General features: G+C 44.6%; 1 protein-coding gene across 1 annotated transcript; it reads right to left on the bottom strand.

The window, feature by feature from the left end:
• Nucleotides 1–21,951: 21,951 nt before the first annotated feature.
• On the bottom strand, nucleotides 21,952–22,984 carry LOC120651918. Its single transcript, XM_039929556.1, has 2 exons — nucleotides 22,290–22,984; nucleotides 21,952–22,190 (listed from the first exon to the last, which is right to left on the bottom strand). The coding sequence occupies exons 1-2, from the start codon at nucleotides 22,854–22,856 to the stop codon at nucleotides 22,140–22,142; spliced, it is 618 nt and encodes a 205-aa protein (XP_039785490.1). The 5' UTR covers nucleotides 22,857–22,984; the 3' UTR covers nucleotides 21,952–22,139.
• Nucleotides 22,985–24,802: the final 1,818 nt, after the last annotated feature.

Here is a 24,802-nt window from a genome sequence, read left to right as displayed (position 1 = left end):
GGGTTTTACAGAGAAGGACATAAAAAACATGTAAGTGCTACTGGTTTTTTTCCCACCATATCTGAATTGCAAACATTCCCGTGCTGGATTTTTTTTTACATTATTGAGGCTTTTTAAAAAAAATGCTTGCAGGAAGGCGGAGAAGGTTAGAGAAGAAAGAGACGATGATCTTAACAAGCTTCTCCAATTTTTTAGGAAGTGTAAGGAGAACAACGAGCACTTCTACTGGGATGTGGATGCAGAGCCAAAAACTGGGGTGGTGAGGAACATATTCTGGAGTCATGCAAGCCAAAGGGCTGAGTACAGAGACTTTGGAGATGTCATTACATTTGACACAACTCACAAAACAAACAGCAGGCGCATGCCACTAGCCATGTTTGTTGGGGCCAACAATAACTTGAAGAATGTGACATTCGGGCAAGCGCTGATTGGTGATGAGTCAACTGGATCATTCAGGTGGTTGTTTGACACCTTCAAGAGCTGCATGGGTGGTCGGCAGCCCCATGTAATCCTAACAGGTGTGCCATATTTCTTATCCAACACAATGATTGCAAACTTCATTCTATCTGGTTGCAATATTAGTTCCTTCTGGATTGCAAACTGCATGTGTCTGACACTGTCTCCCCCTGGTTTACTGTGTACTGCCAGATGAAGATCCAGCTATGAGGCAAGCGATAAAAGTGGTGTTTGACAAGACACATCACCGAAACTGTCGCTGGCACATCCTAAGGCCGTGGGAGTTTGAGCTGGACCAGCTCTACACCCAACACAAGGATATGAAACTGAAAGAAAAATTGGAATCTTTGATAAATTATCCACTTGGGCCAACACAATTAGAAGTCGAATGGAATAGGCTAGTTGATGAATGTGGCATTGCTGAACACCCTGCAATAAAAGCTCTATGGGGGAAAAAAGGGAGAGGTGTATTTCAGCTTACTTCAAGGGGATGTACTGTGGCAGAATGACATCAACACAGAGATCGGAAAGCCAGAACAGGGTGCTCAAAGATGGCTATGTTAATGAAAGTACAAGCCTGCACATGTTTGCTAAAAGGATGCTAGACTCACTTCAGCACGCAGACCACATGGACGCCGGGGAGACACACTACGCCCAGGTGAGTGCAAAAAAAAAAAGAAACTAAAGATTAGCTTAAAATTATGATAATTGCAAATATTACCAGTTCACAGTTGGTGCTCTGTCCATATACTGACTGCAAAACAAAAATATGAGTGGTGCAGGCTGAAGTGGTGTGAGCATGCAAAGCAAAGTTTGATGAGTAGCTGAGCAGGGTGTACACGAGGGCCTTATACCAAGAGTACAAGAAGTTTATACCAAGAGTACAAGAAGCAGTACAATAACAACACAGCGTTTGTGATTGAACCCGATCCAGATCCAAGGGTGAAAAATGGATGGTTGTGAAGCATGAAAATGGTGAGGGCAGCTTCTGCTGGGCCCAACATGCATTCAGGGTGGTTGCGGATAAAGATGCTGGTGAATATAGCCGCGAGTGAAAACAATGGGAACATACAGGTATGGTGGTGCTGCTGCTCCTGCTACTGCTGCTATTGATATTGCTCAATAATACAACTCTGATTGATGGATAAAAGAATGCATAAACTCTGGTAGATCAAATAAAAAAAATGCAAAAACTCTGGTAGTCCACAAAATTGCAACCCTAGTAGTCCACCATTGCACCCTCCAGTAGTCCACAATTGCAAACTATGGGTAGTCTACAATTGCAACCCTTAGTAGTCTACAAATGCAACCCTTAGTAGTCCACAATTGCAAGCTATGGTAGTCCACAATTGCAACCCTAGTAGTCCGCAATTACAAACTCTGGTAGACTACAGTTGCAAAAAAACTGATTGACTTCACTATCAATTGCAGGTCTGTTCTGCATGCACATCATCAGAGCTTTCACACACCTTCAAGTGAGGAGAATCCCGGAGAGATACATATTGAAGAGATACACTCGTGATGCAAGAGAACAAGTGATGCAAGCAAAGAGCAGTGCAGGATGTCGAAGCTGCTGCCTAAGTTGATGAGGCTTGGAAGAGCTGGAAGTAAATTAGACCATGCCTTTGAGGAAGCAAATAGGCAGCTGGACAAGATTACTCCAGGCATTGAATTGTTCCCGAGAAGTGCAGACGATGAATCATCAAGTCCTGCCCCACCAGCTAGTGGATCGGTTGAGCAATTTGGTAGTGCTGGCACTAAGTCACCACCATCTTCAACTCCGATGCATGCTGGGATGTTGCTAATTGAGCCGCCAATGTCACGCACAAAGGGCCGGGGGCCTGGGAAACATAAGAAAAATGATGTTCTGGCTCCGCTTAATGGCACCTCGCTGAGCACATACACAAAGGTGAACTATGGTGACAGACAATGCAGCCTATGTGGAGTACGAGGTACACATTACAGCACAACATGCCCGATGAACCCTGATCGAAGCAAATCAGCAGAGATGCGTGCAGCTAGGAAAAGTACAAAAAAGAATGATGGGCCCCTAAGGAAAAGAGGCCGGCCAAAGATAGTAAAGGATCTGCATGATGAAAGTGATCTGAGTCAGGATGAACTAAGTGAAGATGAGCTGCCCGTGACGCGGGCTCGCAGCGCTGCAACTGATGGACGTGTGGGACAAGTAGGCGTAGAAAACAGTGGCCGTCGGCGGAGAGCTAAGCGTGTAAAATACTAGGAGTAACATGATTGCGTTGGGCAAAAAACACAAAAGTAGTGATTTATTCAGTCCCTGTGCGTGTTATCTTGGACTGTAAAAAAAACATGTTGCAACTATGATCAATAAAAACATTGTTATGTTTCTTAATTACAACTGTCACGCACTGCTAGATAGTTTGTGGTGTGCAGTATTGTTATGTGCAGTATGAGATGAGCAACTGTGATCAAATAAAAAATGGTGCCTTAAAACGTGTTTTAACCAAATTGCAAACAATGTGTACACCAGATTGTAACCATGTATGTATATCGGTTGCAACATTGACGACAAACCAATATAAAAATGGGCGCAAACATTATAGCTACTTTGATTACATCTAAAGTGCACTTATAGCTACTCATAGAATTGCGAAGCATGTGTGTACACCGATTGCAAAAAAATGTGTATAAAATGCAGATTGCAACATCAGTTCGGGGTGATTACAACATCAGTTCGGGGTGATTGCAAAATATGTATGGATGCCGGTTGCAAAAAAAATCAGTGATGACCACGAGATCACAGATATTGCGAAGAAAAGATGAATAATATGAGCATAAACTGGAAAATGGATGAATATCTTGTTAGATATGTTTACATATCACGATTTGCGACACTGCTGTGTAACAGTTGCACAGTGAGGGGTGCGCACAGTTGCTACTACATAACAAACAGATACTCAGGTCCAGTTGCGTGAAAAAAGAAAAAAAGGATAGAGAGTATCTACAGCGAGAGGTTTTTTGTATAGCTGATACTATGTCATGGCACGCAACACAACTCCAGAGAAAGACAAAAGAAAAGAGAGGAGTCATCAATGGGATCCGCTCCAGTCAATCTTCCTCCCGCCAAGCCTGTAGACATCCAGTTCATCGGGCAGGTCGGCTTGGTTCAGGGGGTGGAAAATGCTGTAGTGCATCATCTCAACCCTATATATCATCCCCTTGAACTGCAAACACAAAAAAAATGCAAAAAGGAAATGAGAAACACACACATGGCTAGAGGCCGAAAAAAAAGACAGAAAGAAAGGGCTCACCGGATTGATGTCAATGTTGAGGTGCTCGCCGTCCCAATATTCCATGTATTTCCAAAGGAAGAACATGCAATCGCAGGGGCCAGCTTTCTTGGGCAGATCGATCATCGGCCTGCTCCAGCGCTCAAAACAAGGGAATTTGTTATTGGCGACCCTCTAGAATGCAGCACTTATTATTGGTATCTTGTTGTAGACCGGATGGTGGCGAGTTTTAGGAGAGGTGTTGCCCCAAACGTAGTCAATTGAGTCCAGAATATCAATACGATTGTGTATGAGATTGATGCAGTACACAAAATAGTGTTTCCCTAAGCATGCAGGCATGAATACCTGTATGAAAAAAAGAGACTAAGCCCCCAATTGCAAATAACTTACAGAACAGTTGCAAAAGCATAGTGAAAAAGCAACAGCAAAAAAGTGGTGGCTCACAAATCACTTGCAATGTGTGGGGCTGATGTGAATGTGAAAAAATAGTTGACCAATTGCAAAGTAAGCTGGCAGCAGTTGCAAGTGAATAGTTGGCCAATTGCAAGTAAACTGACGGCAGTTGCAAGTAATAGTTAAGCAATTGCAAAGTAAACTTACAGCAGTTGCAAGTGGATAGTTAAACAAATGCAAAAGTAAACTAACCAGCTTTGCCTTCAATATGTCCTCATAATGCTCAATTTCTGATTCCAGGCACTGCCACAACGTCTTGAAATCGTTGGTCTCGGTTACTCCATCGTCCATGTAGATGCTCTGAACGGACATTGCCTCACACTAGGATATATAATTTGAATCACAATGGGCAGAGAGAGAAAAAAAACCGGTGAGATAAAAAAGAGAGGTTAAAACAGCAGGTGAAAAAATGTTGTATAATCAGGGGGCTGGGTGGGGAACTTACAAAGAACCCGGTTGTCAAAAACACCCTGTATCCCACCGAGTCTTCCTTGTGGACAATGTCATCGTAGCGAAGGTAATGCACAATAAAGTCAAGTACGGAAGAGTCTCCATCTTTGTCATCAGCAAAACTGGTCAGTAGATCATTCCCATCAAAAGAGCAAAAAATGCTGAAGTCAATCAAAACTTTCCTGAAAAACACAAAAGCAAAAAATGTATTAGCAACTGTATATGCAGGATTGTACTGCTACTTGCAGGCAAAAAAAAAAAAAAGAAAAAAATGCTAGTTGATTTGTGTTTATGCTTACTCTTTCAACGCTGGATCAGCAGCAATCTTGTTCCGCAATGCAAGTGCCTTGGTCAATGGAACATTCGGGCGACACCCTGGCAGTTTGAAGGCCTGCCTCTGCATCAACTACACTACTCTTCAACCTTTGAATTTCTTCATCAGCGTGCTGGCGCAACAAGATCAACTTTTTCTCGTGTTCATCTCGTAAACCTTGGTTATCTTTTGCTAGCTGGGCCTTCGCCCTCTTGTTCTTTATAGCCTCTTTTGCTCTTTGCTGTTTCAGCTTCCTGGTTTCCTCCATCTTGTTCTTTTCAGCCTCAACCTCAGCGATCTTTTTTGCTGCATCATCACCTTCCTTGTTTTGAGCTTCGCTAGTGGAGCGTACGCTTCTTCTGTTGTATGCTATTGGACCAGTGTGAATGTGTGACACCTCAGGTGTCAGCACACTTAAACACAATCACTGTACCTTACTTAAACTTAAAAGAAAAATGGGGGAAATTAATTCAAAAAGAAGGGGTCAAATAAAAGTCAAAGTAAACAAAAGAAATTAAAGGAGAATGGAAAAAGAGTGAAAAGCTACTCAAATTTCAATTCAAAAATGTGCACAAAATTTTAATTGGCTCATGAGAGGTACTCCAATTGACATGTGCTCAATTGAACTTTAGCCAAAAACAAATCAAAAACTGAATAAAACCAAAGCCCTTTTGTGCAAGTTTGCAAATTTACAAATAGTTCAAAATGTGAGTTTCAAATGAAAATTTACATAACATGAAAGTTGTAGATCTTGAAAAGTTATGCAAAATTGGTATTCAACACTTTTTCATTTGAGCCCTCTAAGTAGGAGATATTTTTAGTTTACCGGCAGGTCCCTGGATTTTCAGAAATCACAAAAACACCCTCACCTCCATCTCTCTCCTCCCGGCGCTCTGTTTCGCCCGCCGCCCGCCGTACGCCGCCGGTGGACTTCGTCCACCGCGCGCCCGCGGCCAAGTGGACCAGGGAACCCCTCCAGCGCCACCTGGCTTGCCCCTTGGCACCTCCCCACGCGCACACGTGTCCAGACGCTTCCCCGAGCCGCCACGCCACCCCCGCCATGCGCAGCACCGCTGCCCGCTCCGCCCGCTCACCGTCGAGTCGCCCAAGGCCAAATTGACCGCCCCCAGATGCTACTCCACTCGCCCAGGTGCTCTCTGGCTTATAAAGACCCCTAGAGCCCCGCCGTTGCGCGGCTTCTTCTCCTTCTTCCTCCTCCCGCCGCTCCGCCATGGCCGGCGAGATCTAGCTCGCGCGGACCAGCCACCCCAGCCCTGCATTGCTCCATCCAACCACCCCACAAGCTTCTCCACCCTCCAGTTGAGCTCCACGCGCGCGGAATCGAACCCACTCCCTTTCCCGATGCCGTTCCCCTTTTGCGCCGCCGCCGGCGAGCTCGGGCTCACCGCGGACCGGCCAGCCCAGAGGGAGACCGAGCACGACAGCTGCCCCAGACGCATCCTCAAGCTCTCGCGGTGCTCGTGCGCGCCCTGTTCTCCTACCCCGAGCCCTCCTTCACCTACAACGCCGGCGACCCGAACATCCGCTCCGCCATTGACGCCGACGAGCTCAATTCCGTGCACCGAACCCTCGAACGCCGACCAGGGTAGGTGTTCCTCGATCTCTACTCTCCCACGCGCCTCCCCGTGGCTACCCCGGTAAGCCCTGCCTAGCAGAACACCACCGGCAAGATGCCACGGCGGAGAAGGCCGGCGAAGGGCCCGGTTGTAATTTCTTTTTTTCGTTCAAGGGTGTGTTTGCAAGAATTCCAGTGTATGGCAGTAAACTTCTAAAATGCAAAATAAATCACAAAAAAATCGTAAAAATGTAAACTCAACTGATCTGGAATCCTTGTAACAAGATATACAAATTTTGTAACAGTAACATCTGCAGAAACTCAACCAAATTTAATCTGGGAAAAAGAATAAGAAAATCACCCTATGCATGTTCAAGAAGTTCTACTCAACAACTGACCTTGATTTTGAATATGTTATCACTACTGGAATTTTAAGATCACAGTAAAAAGATGGCACCCAACACAAACATTTATCTTGTTGGAACAATCAAGATTCTCTAATCTATTGTTGGCCTTCTCGATTTAATACTGGAATATATATACATGAACTTGCTCTGGAATTTTTACTGCGTACATATGTAACTGAAACCTTTTTAAAACAAAAATTTCAGATTTATTAGAGTTCCTTTGCTATATACCATGTTTTATGCTTGTTTAATAATCTTAATTCATCATATATAGTTTTTGTTCTCAGAAAAATCTATATTTATTTCTGAAGTCTCACTTTAGTTCTGTGGTCTTTCCTAAAAATTTTGAGCTGTAGTTACTGAGTTTTGCTCTAGTTAAAAATCATGCTTAGCATCTCATGGCTAGTTTTACCCTTTTTTGTTTTGAGTAAAATACACCATATCTGATCATGATCTTTTGACATGTTCTTTTGTAGTGTATGATCTGTCTGTAATAAAAAGTTCACATGCATTACTAGTCTTTTGATCTATGAAAAATTTATGCTAACTCATGTTAAATTAATCGCATAACTAATTTATCTGGTAGATATAAAGCTTGATAATTTTTCTGGAGTATGTTTAGCTCATGAATAGGCTCTGGTAAAAATTTGAGGACCATATCCCTAATGTAACTCTCTGTAGAATTAATCTTAGTTAATGGCTTGATGTTTTTGTTCTTTTTGTCACCTCTGCTGTATAAGTGAATAAAATCTGGATAAATTACAGTACTAAGTAGATGCTTCCATAAAATTTGTAGCACCAGAACCCATACAAAACATTCTGTACAAAAAGGTGAAGTAACTAGAGTAATCTACTTACATGAATAGTTGTGGTACTTGATCTATGGTTAGAATCTGAAATTTATACCATACATGCTTAAGTTTGGATCTGTGTTACTTAGTTGTTCATCACTAGCTCATTAGTAGTTTTATTGTTATGAAATAATGAAAGCATGCTAGGTGTTATAATGATAAAAATGAGAACTAAACCACACAGCTATTTTATGAAGAAAAGTGAAATTAAAAAACTACTCTATAAATGACTGCCCATGAAATGAAATGTGAAATCATCACTAAATCAACTTTTGTTGAACTACAACTTTATCGTGAAGGAAAGAAATCGTTATCCATGAATAACTCATAATCTTGCATTACATATAGAAACGGTCAATCTCGCGGACGGGGACTACGAATTGGTGCCCGCGGACTCTCGTGTGGATCAGGAGGTCAATTTGAACTGTGCTAACTTGTCTCAAGACCTGGGCCAAGCCCTAAAGGCTTTTCTGCCTGACAGTGCCCAAGAAGGCAAGCCCCGGAGCATAATCCCGCTATTTTCCGAGTTATTATTCATTTATCTACTTATAATGTGTTGTAATAGTTTCTTTTTGCAATTAAGTTTTCTAGGCGTTGATCGAAAACCTTAGATGCATGATCCCTAGGTACCTATGTTTGATCCCGGATCTTTTTATCGACTAGTTGCCATGCTAATTAGGTACGGTAGAAGTCGAGGGGTTTCCTGCCTCTCGCGAGCAAATAGGAATTTGATTGACTTTAATTCCTGCAGAAATATAAGGACAACGGGCGGGGTTGTGTAGTTGTGATACCCCACTGGTGTAGTCAAAAATGGCTAAGGTCGCGGTGTGTGGCTCATTTCGTTAAGTGTTTGAATGTACTAGCCACATACAGAGAAATATGGTAATCGGTAAGCTTAAGTACCTGATTGGACTGGCAAGTGGAACGACCCTTCACCCTCCTGGTAGAAGTAGGTTTTATTTTTGTCGCGACGTACGGGTGCAGAGACGTCGGGCTCTGTAGTCGGGGAGGGTGACTCGGATCCACGGACTGGAAAGAAAGGGAAACTGTGGCATGGGCGGGAGCGAAGTCGATCCCCATGCGTGTGGTCTAGGTTCCCCTGGCCAGGTTGAAATTCGATTCGGAATCGTCCGCCTCTCACGGCATGAGATTGCTTAATGTTTTCGGTCACACAGAGTAACAAGTGGAACATGATGATGATAATACTGCTGGTTGATTAAATGGTTGCTCTACCATGTTTGTGTAGAGTTAGTTGCAAATTTTAGAATGGTTAATCCAACTAGAATATGGCTAAGTAAAACCTGGAAATAAGGATCAACATTTAGTGGCGTTTTTGGCAAAACAAACCCCACCAACCAAAAAGCCTTGCATGTCTAGTTATCGGACTATGTTATATTCGGAGACGGGTCAGTCTTGCTGAGTATTAGTATACTCAGCCTTGCTTGTGGCACTATTTTTCAGGTACTAACTTCGAGGATCTATTTGCAAGTCTTACTTGGTCGTGTACCTTGCCTCCGGGTTGGTCTGTCGAGTGGGATGGCCCTTCAGCGGGTGCTGAACGCCCTCCTGCTGAGTGACGCTTTCGTACGGGCTTTATCGATGCGTCACGTATCTCGCTAGTTATCTTTTAATGCTTCCGCTGAACAATGAGACTTGAATAATTTGAGTAGATGGAACTCTGTAGTACTATACTATTCTGAACCTGGTTTGTAATAAATTTCCTTTCCGCTGCAATCACTCTGAGATGTATGAAGTGTTCTGTGTTGTAATCTCTGGGCTCACCTTCGTGTGAGTGTTGTCTGCTGATCCTGGAATAGCGTGGCTTTAATCGAGGCTTCACTCGAGGAACTACCGGTGAGTGCCAATTTGGGTCAGAGTTGCTTAGCAACAAAGATCAGTGCACCCGGGCCCAGTAGTTTTGGGTGGTTCTGCCACAGAATGTTTCCTGCAGACTGAATGCCATATGTTGAAGAAAAAAAAGGAAGGATTAACTGCATCAAAAATTACAAAAATGAAACTTGTAAGTTGCAGACAACAAAAAAAAAAGAATAGTGTGTGATGGGGGGGGGGGGGGGGGCAAAAGTAACTTACGTCTGAAGTGCCGCCACTTGCAGATCTCTGGGCTTTGGATGTGTCCTGGGCGGCGCGTTCATCTGCCGTCTATTTATGGGATGACTCCTCCTCATTCTCATTTGTTTTCTCCTGTAGACACACAGATTGCAACAAGTCACAAAAATGCAAACACGTCCGCTGCGAATTGCTACAAATGTGAAAAAGGGGCCCAAGTTGTGTTACTTCAGATGTGGCCCCAAGTACAGAACTCTAGGGGTTGGGAGCATACTGGGGGGCACTTGTGTCTGCACCCTTTGTTCTGGAGTGCCTCCTCTTCAGTGTCATCTCTTTTCTCCTGTACACGTATAGATAAATTGCAAACACTATAAGTCATGAATTGCAAAAAAAAAATCCTGATTTTGCAAAAAATATAAAAAAGCATAATACTTACAGCATGGTCCCTCTTCTCGTCGTTGCCATCTTTGTGGATGCGTGTATCGCTGAGACCATCTCCATCTGGCACTTGTGTTCCGTCACTGGATTCCTGATTTTGATTTTGAAAACACAAATTGCAACTCATTATGTATAGGAATTGCAAAATGTGTGGTAGACAGATTGCAAAAAAAGCTGTCAGAGTATTACATTTGATATTGGACTGTCATCAACGAAGTGAGTCCTCAATTGTGAGGGGTTCTGGGGGGTGCGTTGAAGAAACAAAGTCACAAAAAATGGTGCGTGGGAAGAAAAAAAGAAATAACTATTGCATTAATGCGTACCAGGGCATCCGGGGCGATAAGCAGTGAGCTGTAAAATATGTCACATGTATTATCCACATCATGCATAATGTCTCTGTCTTCGGCTTCATCATTTCCGTGGCTGGGCACTGGAGAGCTGTGATAAGAATCCTCTGGCGGTGATTCCGGAACTTCATCTTCTGGATCTTCACGTTCCAGCGGGATCTCATCCAAGGGGCAATCACGTCCATTGCTGGTTTCTGGATCATCATCGTCTGCTGCGCTGTCATCATCTGATTGTGCCCCTCCTGCTTCTGGCTCTTCGTTCCTTAGTCTAGCCCGCCTCCTAGCCTTATTGAAATAAGCCTTATCGGCATGGGTATCAACAAGTAGCTTCTGCATGGAGGTGAAGCACTCGTGGTGGGCTTTTGCCATGAGCTCATTTGCCCTTGATGTATACTCGACAACCTTCTGCATGAAATCCTGGGTCTGCCTGGTTCTGTCATCAAATGCCTTCAAGATGCTAAGTGCATCTGACTTCTTGCTTCTTCCAACTACATCAACAATGCTTTGGCCGAAAGAACTGCTGAAACTAGGGTACCGGTACATGGGTGGAGGCTCCGCATTGGCAGCGGCATGACCGCCAGGGGCATCAGAGGTGCCAGCCCCCCTGCTGGGAGCAACTGGTGCTGGCCGGGAAGAAGCTGCCAATGGCGCAACAGGAGGGACACCGTAGCATGTGTCAGGCAAGCTCCTCAGCTGCCAAAATTTTTTTTGTAAAAAATAATATAAAAGTTAACCAACTGGTGAATGGATGGGTAACAAATTGCAATGATGTATGTACACAAATAACAACTTTGCCTTCAATGCAGTTGCAAAAAGGAAAGCTGAAAAAAGAACAAAAAAAAAGAAAAGGGATGTGTGCCAAGAGGGTGTGAGTCCTTACCATAAGTTTACCAAACTCAACAGTCTCACTGGAAACATCTCGCCTGCGATCCATATTTGCTATAGAATCAATGGTACTCGTGTCGAGGAAGGCACATCGAGGCAGCGAGAACGGGTTTGTATTTAATCCATGCTGCAGGTTGTCAACATATAGCATCTGCAAAAAAAATAGAAACAAAAAAGTTAGAAAAAAAGTATTGCCTATCATTGAAGAAAAGCATGAGAAAAAAAATGTGTGCCAGTTGCAAACTAAAAAAGGTGACAGCAGTTGCAACATGATAGCTGCTCTGGTTGCAAACACATGCATTATGGGAGGTTAAAATGAAGCACAAAACATGATAGCTACTCTGGTTGCAACATGATAGCTACTCTATTTGCAATATGATAGCTACTCTAATTGCAAACACAGACATTATAGAAGGCTAAAATGGGCACAAAACATTATAGCTACTCTAGTTGCAACATCATATCTACTGTGGTTGCAATATGATAGATACTCTGATTGCAACATGATAAGTAAATAGACACAGTTACACAAAAAACAGAAAAAAAAGAGAGAAGAAAAAGTATGGGGGAAACACTAATCATTAGGAAAATTCCACAGCCACTTATTGGTGTCATAATACCTTCCTCCGGGAAATACTTTCTATACAAACGAGCAGCTTTCCGAAGATGATCAACTACTGCTTTGCACCAGTTCCTATTGCCAATGTTCTCCAAATCTTTGGTGCACTTTACATCCTCCAGCCTGATGTAGGCGTCAGTGTTGGAGAATAGCAACGACTGGAATGCGCACATGAAGAACGCTCTAAGCCCCAAACTTCCTCTGAGCGTCTTTTTGTTCAAACCATCCAAAATGTCTGCAGCACTGAACCCCCGCCTTGGGTTATACGCATTACCACAAATTTGCAATCCCAACTCCCTCTGAATAATACGAGCTTCATCGTCCGTCATATGGGGTGGGTCACTTCCGGCATTGGGGATCTGGAACACACACCATACACTGTGCTCGGTGATTGCTATCCCTTTTCCACCACCAATCTCTAATTTCATTGTTTTTGGGTTCAGCTTCCGCATAAGCCAGCTAAGCAAATGCCTATCAAGTTCATGAGGCTTGAACTGCAGCAGGCCCCCGAAATTATTTGCCACAACTTGACCTTTCAGAGTATCGCCGAGAGCTGCGACAATTTCTTTGAATTTCATGGGGGAGCATCGAATGGAAATAGGCCACCTCTTCGGCACGTCTTGCCCACCAACAACACCGCGAGGGGCTGCAGCTGCGTCAGTGGGGGCGTGACGGCGAGCCTGTTTGCGACGCCTCTTCCTATTACTGGCCTCTGCTGCAATGCCAGCCTGGACAGGAGAGGATGGCACATAATCCGAGTCGTGTCCATCACTCTCATCACTGCCTCCGTTGGGTGGAGCAGGACTGTTCAGCCTTAATATTTTCCTCCTGTTCTTGAACTTCATTCTATCGTTGTTCTTATCTGTACCACGATCTTCACCATGATTGCCACTGCGCTGATGATCTGAATCTGCATCCATTTGTATAGACCATGAGAAACCTTTGGATAGACAAATTGCAACCAGTGCTTAGGTATAAAATACAGCACATCGTTAGCTAAAAATGCAGCACGTGCTGATTTCTGAATTCTGATGACACAAAAGCCAATCAAAGATATTATTCTTGCGCAAAAAAAAGATATCCCAAAAATAAATGAACACAGACATGTTTGTTGTTCTCTAGACTGGTTAACTAGGCCAAAAATACAAGTCAAACTGGAAATACTCTACACTTTTTAATACTCTGCTCACAGTGTTGCAACCATTTAATCTCCTATAGACATATAACAAGACATAGGACAGCACAAACTAACCAAAGACAAAAAGAAAAGCACAAACATTCATAGGCCAGACAAAAAATTGCAACCAGTACTTAACTTTAATTGCAACAAAAAGTTGGCTAAAAAAAGGGATGCAAAACTAGCTGATAACACAAAAGCCTTCAGAGAAACGAATTGCAACCATTGCTAACTGCAAAAATGCAACACATCATGGACTAAAATTGCAAAAAGGTTTATAAACACTAGCTGATAATTATTACTGCATGGATGGCATTCCCACCCTCAATGTATCATACTTCATTGTAAAAAAAATCTGAAAAAAGTGCATCAAGGGGCAAACCCGTTGCCTAGTTGCAGAGTTGCAACCCCCCCCCCCCCCCGACTGCACCCCGTTGGCTAAATTGCATCGTTAGCTAACAAATTGCAAAGGTGGGCGAAGAGCAATTGCAAAAAATGTAGGACCCCCATCGCATAATCCATCAATAAACCGCAACACAAAAAACTCCCCATGCATGCAGCATCACTGGGGCCCATCCCCCCTCCCCTCCCTCCCCCTATATGCACCAGAGAAACCCTAGGATGTAGCGCGAAGATGAAATTACGCGAGATTTGTGTGATTTTTTGGTGTGGAATGTGCAATGAAAATATGGGGGCGCAGCAAATGCGGAGGAGGAGGGGGAGATATAGAGGGGTAGGATGGTGTTCAAATCACTTACCACGCCGGCGATGGAGGGCGCGGCGTTCGGAATCCTGTGTCTCGATGTAGTACGCGTGATTGTGAGCCCAAATGTGGTTGAGGGTCGAGGTGAGGGGGGGCATTGGAGCAGTGGAAAGGCGAATTAATTTTAAGCAGGGGTGCGGGGGGATGGGAGCGCAAGACTTACCACGCCGGCGAAGCCTCGGCGAGCGCGGACCGGCGAACGAAGCAAATGCGGCGAGGAGCAGTGCGCAGAATCCCCCCCTTGCGGCCGCGCTTCCTCCACCCCTGCTTGCTCCGCTCCTGCTTGCTCCACACCAGGAATCAGCAGCGCGGGGGAAGCACTCGGCGGTGGCCACCCTCGGCAGTGCTTTGACGCCGGCGGACAAGGCGGCACGACGATGCGGCAGAACGGCGGAATCAGCGAGGGAGGATGCAGCGGTGATGCGGAGCGGACGAAACAAAAAGCAACGCAACTGTGTTTTGAAAAAAAAGGAAAGTGGGGGTGAGGTTAATTCGGGGCGATGGCATGCGGTTAATTGGGGGAGCGGGGGGCGATAGGGTGCGCTGAATCAGACGGTCCGCAGGGGGCGGTTGGTCCGGCTCGTACCAGACGCGTCGGTTGGCCTGGGTGCATTCTCTGTATAGAATGCACCCAGGTGTTATATATATGTATATATATACATATATATATATATGTATATGTATATATATATATATATATGAACTCCAATAACACACACACACATATAAATAGATATTAATTTATATAATATTTGTCCAGAATATTTTCCATATTTATGGGAATTCACATACGTATAAATATGGAAAATATTAAGTGCAAATACTATATATATATATATATATATATATATATATATATATATATATATATATATATATATATATATATATATATATTTGTGGAGTTCATACTCCAGCTTGAATTTCAATACAAAAGTATAATTGAAATGAAAAGAATGAATGGAAAGTAAAAGAGAGAATAAAAAAAAGGGAACTTTGGTTACCGTCGGTAATACAAATCGGGTCCAAAGGGTGTGCCTGCCGTGTTGGGGATGGCAGCCCCTTTGGTCCCGGTGGTGTTATCAACCAAGACCATTTCAAAACAATTTTTTAATTAATATTATTTTAATAGTTAATCGAAAAATAAATAGTGAAAATGAAAAATTACAAAAATAGCAGCCTATCGGCTTTTGAAGAGCCGATTAGTGGCTTGTCGGCTCCTGGGCGGCCGACTTCCCACGTGGCGCGCCATCGTGGCACCCCACGGCCCGTTTGATCGCGGTCGTGGGTCTGTGGGCGTTGAGTAGTCCTGTCGGCTCCTGAAGAGCCAACTAGCCTTTTTGGGCTAACAGACTAGTTGGCTCGACGGCCCAGTCGGCCCGAAAGACCTGTCAGCTCTTTGGTAGCCGATATGTCCCCTTGTTTGTTTGACATGGGTGTTACCAGTAGACGAAATTTTAACTTCCCAGTAAACGGATTTATTGTTATACTTCAATTTTTTTGGACAGTTTATCAAAAATATATACTTCAATTTACACTCTTGCTGAAACGGGGGTATGTGTTACCGCCGTGCTACAGCCGGCTATTCAGAGAACGATGCACTGTTTTATTACGAAGTAGAACAACTTTCAGAACTACAACGAGTACACATACAAAGCATGCAGAAAAAAATATTACATAGGGAGCCAGAAGAGGCTTCCAAAACAAACACGCAACATATTGGTCGGGAAGGAACCTAACTTATTCAAGACAGTAGGACTGATTCGAATGAAACGGACCACTATGACGTCCATCATTCACGGCCAGTACCATTGCCACGTTTTGCTTTGTCAATGCCGGAGTTGCGTACATCATCATCCACCTTCTTCTACCACGCCACATATTGCTGATCACGACGACTGATGGATGTGTCAATCCACTTATGGAAATGACAAAAATGAGTATTCCTCCCCTGAAATGCATGGTTTCTTAAACAAGAAACAAAACAAAATTATTAGAAAAATTCAAAAAAACAAAACAAACATATTCAAAAAAATATCTATACCTGTGATATTGCACCTGCCTTTTGGACTTCCTCAATATTCTTACAAGACCAATACCTCTGGCCAAAGTCTTGTACTCACGAGATATGTTGAGAACACAATGCATCTGGCAATAGCAATAGGGTGGTTCTATATCTTTTGGTCATACCTTGCAATCAGTAATACATCTAGTTGGATCGTTAGGAGGGCCTCCTAAATGCGCCTCCATTTTCTGACGCAAAGCTGAGGAGCTCATAACGATTCCAATATGTTTGAAGGTAAATTGTCTCTACTCTCGACAACGATATCCTCGCCTTTTATACACGCAACACTGCCTGCATTGTCCTTTCAAACAGCGACGGAGTCACGAGATGACTACACCGAAGAAGGCCTCAGGATGTAATCATATCGAAACAGTATTGTAAATAGTGACTTCCCATGTAGTGACGTCCTTTCAAATAGCGATGGAGTCACGAGTGGAAGCCCGCCGGAGTCTATCATTTAGGATTCTCAATGACTTTTCACGTCAACACTTTCTTTTCAGATTGTTAAATATGACCAAAATATTTAAATTAGATACTTAGCATTGGATGCTTCTGCATGCTACTCGTTGTGCAGGCAAAGACATGACCACTCACTGCTCCACACTTTTGCGCTAGCACGCTAGACACGGACAAGAGCACATAGTAATTCGCACTGACACTCTCGTTTCCCAGGTGTTGCGTGTATATATAGGCACAGGCGTAGTTGGAATTGTTCCAAATTTTTTATTCAAGGTCCATGGAATAATTGTTCCAAAATTTTTTATCGAGGTCCATGGAAGAAAATAGCCCTGCATCGGCCTAGCGATGATAGCCCTGCACCGGCCTAACGCTGATAGCCCTGCACAAGCCTAGCAATGATAGCCCTGCACTGGCCTAGCGGTACGAGCCTACGCAATGTCGTGATTTCAATGGTTAGGGTATGAGCCTACGCAATGTCATGTACATACACCAAATTCAAAGCAGGCACACATATAACCCAACAATGTCACACACGAATTCAAAGGACAAACCGGATGTATCCCATATGTATGCCAGGATCAGTTAAACATACATACGGTGACTAAGTGTATCATTACAGTGTCATTACATAACGATAGAATTCGGTACAAATGGACCGGTAGGCCTAAACAAAATACAAATATAAATAAAAACGTCCAGCGAGAGCGAGTCTTCCATTATTCCACAGGTAGTCGTCCGGTGGATCGCCAGCCTAGTACGGAGCATCTGGGTCGAAGTCGTCATCTCCCTGATACTCCACTTCCTCTCTAGCTTCTGAGCGCCGATAGAGAAGAACATAGCAGGGGTAGAAAAAGAAACGGTGAGTACATCGAAATGTACTCCGCAAGTGTGGGAAAGCATGATATGAGGCTGAGAGCAAGGAAGGCTTTTTAGACACGCGCTTAAGCCAACACCCTAGACTCAACATAAGCACCTATTTACTAAATGTGATTATTCCAACACCTCGACCAACGCCATCTTGATTTCCATCCGGACAATCAAGCACCACCACCAGATTCCATCTGGTTCCCAAACCAAACCACGGACCAACCAACCATTCCCAACTCCACTAATCATAAAGAAGTCAAAGCCACTCTTGACCGTGAGCACGGCTGATATATCAGATTTACACTCTGCAGAGGTTGCACACTTTCCCCACGATTCGTATTTCCTATTACGCATCACACCGCTGAGGTGATCTGCCAAGGTCACACTACAAGGCCTTTCCAAAGTTGTGAATTCCCACCGGTAAACACCCACTGAGGTTTCACCGCTAACAGGGAGTCTATTGTCCCTCCACTGTAGAAGCCCCCTCTTGTGCCACTTAACCGTCCGACAATGTAAACAGGTGGGACAACTAATTAATCAGCCAGGTCTAGAGCCACATAGACCTCGTGGTTGCGCGGGTAAGCTAGGTCACTTGTCCATGAACCGGTCCTTCCAATCTGAGCAGTTACTAGCACCAACCCAAACCACCAAAAATATATTCCACCACCAAAACAAACCCCTGCTCAGATTCTCTATTCACCATGTTGCTACAAAAATTACCAACCCAGTTGCATAAGACCATTAATCAAGTTATTATTAACCACCCAACCCAACCATGACTGCAAGCTAAGCATGACTCTACATGACCCCAACTCGAGGCTTCATGGAAGGTATAAATAAATTACTAGTAAACCATATCATGGGATTCAAGTTTAGACTCAGCAATATGCATAAAAGTAAACTACTCTAATAAAAATAAATAAATGGGTTCAATATGATCAAGGACACTTGCCTTCAGCAGGTGGGTGCTCTTCCACCTCAAACTCTTGATCATATCCTGGAAGTTGGTATACGGCTCACTTTCTACTCGCGCGCACAAACTGGAAAGAGAAGCACATAAAAACAATAAGAAACAGTACACCAAACATTCTCAAGATTCTGAACAAATTAAATTAATGCATTCTACTCGTCACTACAAACGCGTGAGCGCAAGAATCGTTTAAAACGGAGCTACGCTTAAAAAGATATAAGCATTATAAGATACAAGAGTTTAACCCCAAAACTGTACACAAGCCAGGGACTAACAGCATAGGCGTACTGTAGCGCGAACAGTAGCGCGAAAATAGTGCAGATCACGTACTGGTGTGTATAACGGACAAGAATAGGACTAAAACAGTGATTAACAAGGTATTTAGGAGCTAAACGGCAAAATCAGCATGACACAGAAAAGCTGTGATGCAATAACAATTAAGGACAGGGACTGGAATGAAAAAGTAGCATCTATACAGCTCCTTGACGTGGGGATGTATTTGTGCACTGTGCTATGAACTCGGTCTATGTACTCATGGACCAAGGAAGAATGAACTGCAGTCTATGGTGAACCAAGTCCACACGAAGGGGTATGAAGCACATCTATTATGAACCGTAGATCTTAGATCCAAGGGCTGGTAGCCCTTCTTCTACCTCTGGCTACTCACGTAACAGATCAGAACGTATCCACCATGGCCAAAGCTCCAGTACTGCAGTTTCAAAAAAAAAAAAACTCGAGTCAAAAAAAAAAAACTCCAGTACTGCCACGAGCAACCTTAGAGTGGCCTACGGTGCGCGGAAAACAGCCGGAAATGGCAAAACGGAACGCGCACGGGATGGGGATCTCACCTAGGGCACTCAGGGGAGATGCGACGGCGCGGTTCGATCTCAGGATGAGGAGAGATCGAACTGGGAGCTTCCTGGAATGGCGACGACGTGCGACGTCGAGCGGCGGCGGTTCCTCCTGGCGATCCTGCGACGAGGGAAAGGGCGAGAGATGGATGAGACAGGGCCGTAGCGGCGTCGCGCCGATGGACAGCGAGATCGTGATGGCTTCGGCTACTTACTGGAGTCAAGATGAAGAACGACGACGACTCGGGATGAAGGAAGACAGTGTGTGCAGATGTGAAGGGCGGCTGGCGGTGCCTCGTTTTATCAAGAGAGAGGGCCACGCGAAGATCGCTGCGGCCTCGACCGTGGGCGCGCACGAGCGAGAGGAAAGCGGGCGTCAGTTTTGCGAGCTGTTGTTGCGAGGGTCTCGTACTGAGGATGGATTGATGAGCGCGTTGAGTTGTTGTTGCTGCCGAGGTTGGGCTCGGCCCAGTAGGAAAGATTTGAGTTGGCTAGAAAAGAAAGAAGAGGAGAGAAAATAAGATAGAAGAAGTTGGGCCCTAACAGGGCTTAAACTACTACGATAACATAAATAAGGTCCTAACACGATCACACATTTGCAAAACAAAAAGACCTAATGCATCTATCCAGCATGAATGCACAAAGAAAATTGCATGTAGTTGTAAATATAAAGTTTCAGGGTGTTACAAACAACATGGGAACACATGCAATCCAAATGATACAGGTATATAGTATAGTAATTAAGTACTGGACAAGTCACGATACCCTAATCCTACTGCTTTCTCTTAGTTAGCTGATCCGTAGGAAACGTGAACTTGTCACGGTGTGGGCCGCGAGCACGGGTGGAGGGTGCAGTGGAGTTGACTCCTCTGGTAGCTCCTGGGTCGCCTGAGTCGGGAAGGGTGCTCCGGCAATCTCGTCGGCCGCGAGGAGGTCCGTTTCAGGCCACATGTCCTGATCGGCCACGAAGAAACTATGCTCGCTACCTGAAGCTGCATATACAGCTGCGAGTAAAAGCAATTTGAGTTACACACAGAATCCGATTAATTGTAAATAAATATAACACAAAATGATTAATTATGGGCATACAATCATGTGCATACAATGTAGTTATAAAACTTGTTTCAAAATCTCTTACCAAACATCAATTGGACAAACTAATTGTAAAAAGTTAATTATCAGCTTTCAATCATGTGCATACAATCTATTGGTTTCAATTTCCTATAAGTACATCATGTTATTCTAACACTTAAAAAAAATTAAATTACTGTAATTCCTAAACTACACGGCGTCCACGACAAACCTATAATAAAATAATCTAAGTGTAATTAATTAAATAAGACTTAGTTAAAAAATTTCTCCTTCGATCAATGGAGTTGTCGGACTTGTGGGAGCCGAGGACGGAGCCGTGCCCAACGGGCGATGCGCCTTGCAGCCGCCCACGGGCAGGGCGGGCAGAGAGGGAGGGGCAGCCCCCTGCAGCCGCCCACGGGCGGGGCGGCGCCCCCTTGAAACCCCCCATGGGCGGGGCGGCGAGGGATGGGCGGCGCCTTCCTGCAGCCCGCGCTTGCCCCCCTGCAGGCGCGGCCGTGGTCGACGGAGGGGTGGCGGCAGCGCTGTCGCCCCGGGGAGGGCCGGCGGCGGCGCTCACGGGGGTGAGGGGCGCCGGTGGCGTGGAGGGCCGGTGGAGGGGCAGCGGCGGTGTTCGCGGGCGGGTGGGGGGCGCAAGCAGCGTGGCGGACCGGTGTAGGGGCGGCGGCGGTGCTGGCGGAGGGTGATGGGCGGTGGTGGCGGTAGAATGTTAAGGGTGGGCGGTGAAAGTGAAGGGCGGGGATGGGAGGGGGGTAATTGTGCCGACAGGCCTGTCGGCTCCCCACGCGCTGACTAGCGCCTAATCGGGCCGAGAAGGCCTGTCGGCCCCTCAATGGCCGACAAGTGCCCTAATCGGGCCGACTCGGCTTCCCGGCCTACAGGCCACGGTGGTGGGGGCCCAGTCCACGATGGCGCCTCTAGTCGGCTCCTCAAGAGCCGACTAGTCCCTGTCGGCTTCGCACAAGCCGATAGGCCTGTAGTCGGCTTTTCACGAGCCCGACTGGATACTATTTTTGCAATTTATCTATTTTGTTATTTATTTCTGCGATTAACTATTAAAATAATATTAATTTAAAAATTCTTTCAAAGGTGGCCTTTTGTCTCAATTGCTTTAGTCGGAACTAAAGGATTTCTGGTTGGCGGTCCCGGTTGAGAAACTAGGACAACTGAGGTTCCTAAGCAGTGCAAATTAAGGGTTAGGTAGTAGTGTTTAATTATCATTTAATGTACTACCATTTTTTTCACCAAAATATATACTCGCAGAACGTGTAGTAACTCGTAATCTTCTTTTCAGGCGATATCTTTTGACTTGTACTGAATAGCATTAAGGTACCAACTGTGTGCTTTTTACTTGTCACAATATTGCTCAAGTGAATTTGAGTATACTTTTTTAATGGTTCCTCTAAGTGGTTGTGTCCGTCCACTATGTCACCAACTTACCTCAATGACAAATATGTTTTCGAGATTTTTTGGGCGACAGGAATCATGCGTTCTTGTTTTCTTTATTTGGTTGTTTTGAGAACAAATCCTTTCTTGAGAGGTGCTTGATTGATGGCACTGCCAAGCTGAACAATATGACTTGAAACATGAAACTATGGTTCAAGGATGAACCTGATATGGATATTGTTAGTGTCCCAGTATGTGAATCTCCATGTCTCAAATGGCTCGCAACTTTACAAGAGAAATATCAACACGATTTTCAACTGTAAGCACTTGCAAATGTGCAAGCCGCTACCAGTAGTAAGGCAATAACAATTGAACGACTGACTACAGGAGGTCCCTGAGAGTTGTGGTTGTCCTGGCATTCTTCCTTTTGCCCTGATAAAAATCAAATTTGATTTTTGAGACGTCTAGAAATGAATGTTATCCAACGCTGAAATCTTAAAAGTCTCAAATTAAAGTAATACAATGTGTTACCTTGGACTCATATTTGCTTGCTCTGCTTATCAGGTGGTCTGTTCTGTTCTGGGAGCCGCTCTGCAGGGGCCGTCCATGCTCGTCATACAGTATGAGCCCGCTGAATCGTGGCAGCTCGCACCTGGTCCCCATGAGTATCCTCCGCTGCCACACCGGCGTCCTCCTTGGTGTCATCGGAGTCCTGCACCCCTCTGCCGCAGCTGCTGCCCTCCCGTCGGCTGCCGCACCACTGGACATCGGCGGTCTTATGTTGCCTGCCGCCATCGGCTCCACCGCGACACTTCTGGTGCTTCCGCAAGGGGGCCTCGGGGGCTTAGGCGCACGGAGCCTCCTGCTCAGCACGTCCGTGCAGTCGTATCCGCACTTGGCATGCTTCCTGCTGTCGGTTCTGCCAGGTTTCTGTAACCCCGAGCGGCCATAGCTGTGTGTGTGGTGGAACACTAGTGCCTCTGGCTTGGACGGCCGGCCGTCGTTCCTGACGACGAAGAGAGCCTTGGGCGTGCTGCGCCTGGGCTCCGGCTGTCCCCTCTTGGACTTCCATGGCAACATGGATGCGCAGAGTCCCATGGGCGCTGTAGATTCAGGGAAATGGTACTAGGGAGAAGACAATTTTGCAGAAGGCACGCGTTGGAGTTTGTAGTGAGAATTCAGAAGAGTCCCATAGCTTGTTCGCAGGTCCTTTGGATTGATTTTGTTTTAGGGAGCAAGCAAGCAGAACAAGATGACTACTGAGAGTGAGGTAGATGGTTAAGGAAGGTAGATTCAGCTATCGGGGCTTTCTTTCCCTTCCGTGCATTGGAGTATGTATCCCAAGCCTTGCTAAAGAATAAGTAAATTCGGGGGTGGAACGAATTGCTTCCCCGCAATTCCTTCGAACTGCGGCCTAGGTTGCCGCTTGTGCGAGGCCAAATGTATTTGTGTCAACATCCACAGCCGCCTTGATTCGATCGATGTGCTTTTCTTGCATGTGACGTCTCTATTCCCAATTATGGTAGCCTTTGCCCGGGGGTCAGATGAGTAGTATCTCTTCATAATAAAATATTTTCTTGGTGGGCTCAAGACATTTACTACCTTTTGTAACAAGAAAATGGAATCGATTTTACATGATTCATTCTGCTGTAGAATTGAGTACAGCAGCAAGCGAGCAAGCAGCAACCACAAGGTAGGAGGCAATGGACATAAAAGTACAAAACTCATATCAAATTTAAGCGTTAGGCATATCAAAGAATATATGAAAACGCAAACCAGAACAGAAAAATATTAAGCTGTTAGGCCAGTCTAAGTGGAGACCTCGTAAAGAGTTTAATCACTACAGGAAATCCCACCTTTGCCGAGTGCATTCCATTGGACACTCAGCAAACATTATATTTGCCGAGTGTAAAAAAAAACACTCGGCAAAATAAAGCACTCAGCAAAATGTCATATTTGCCTAGTGCAGGATACATTGCACTCGCCATGTGCCCGCCACGTGTGCCGTGGCTAACACACAGTAATGGTGGTTGAAACTTTGCCGAGTCTCCGTTAGTGACACTCGGCAAAGACAGACTTTGTCGAGTGTTTTATAGAGACACTCCGCAAAGTTATAGGTTTGCCGAGTGTTTTGAGACCACACTCAGCAAAGTCATAATTTTTTTATCTTCTGCCCTCCAAACTTTTTCTGCTCAACACATACTGCACGTGGTATTTCATGTTAAAATTTGGTATATTTCTTGGTCGATTTTCTTTATTTTGTTAATTTATTTCATTAAAATGGGGGATAAGTCAAATTTGAACATCAAGTGACCACTACAAGAAATCTCTTGATCTATGACGATCCAATTTCATCATAAATCACCAAAAATCATCATAAAACAGTATTTGTGACGATTTCAAATTCCGTCATATATTGAGCGTCATAGATTACACCTCGTGACATTTTAACCGAAATCGTCAATGATTAACTCAATCCATGACGTTTTAGAAATGTCATAAAATAGCCTTAGGCCCGTCCAACCCAGCCCAGGCCCATTATTTATGATGAAAATAAACGTCACGGATTCAATTGCCAACAATTGCCAAGCCACATGGCCGATGATGTGGCACAGATGTGGTGTGGAAAATGATGTGGCACTGACATGGCCGATGACAGTGAATATTGTGATGACGTGGTTGATGACATCACACCACAGCCCATTTATGAATTGGCCCAATTCAGAGTGAGCTACTAAGGTTGGCCAAAATCAGCAGCCCATATGAAAAATTAGCCCACCAATTCTCCATCCCCATAGACCAATCCAGCCCATAAATCACAACAAACAAAAAATAAAGACCATTTCCAAGAAATTGCATCAATTGTTTAATTAGTACAACAATTAATTACAACAGTGCACAATAATTATATTTACATATTGCACAATTAGGCAGGCATGGAACAACACTTTTGTAGCACTTTGTAGGCTAGTAGTAAGTTTCCTCCACTCCAAGTGATCTTGTAGATAGAGTAAATATGAAAGGAATAAAAGGAATGGAAAAAT

Source organism: Panicum virgatum, chromosome 1K (assembly GCF_016808335.1).
Source record: "Panicum virgatum strain AP13 chromosome 1K, P.virgatum_v5, whole genome shotgun sequence".
Taxonomy (NCBI): Eukaryota; Viridiplantae; Streptophyta; class Magnoliopsida; order Poales; family Poaceae; genus Panicum; species Panicum virgatum.
This window is presented reverse-complemented; position numbering and strand designations above follow the sequence as displayed.

Excerpts from the sequence above, each read along its gene's own strand:
- LOC120651918 (XM_039929556.1), bottom strand. The coding sequence starts at position 22,856 with ATGGGACTCTGCGCATCCATGTTGCCATGGAAGTCCAAGAGGGGACAG. Across the intron at positions 22,191-22,289 it reads CAAGCAAATATGAGTCCAAG|GGCAAAAGGAAGAATGCCAG; the intron begins GTAACACATTGT and ends GATTTTTATCAG.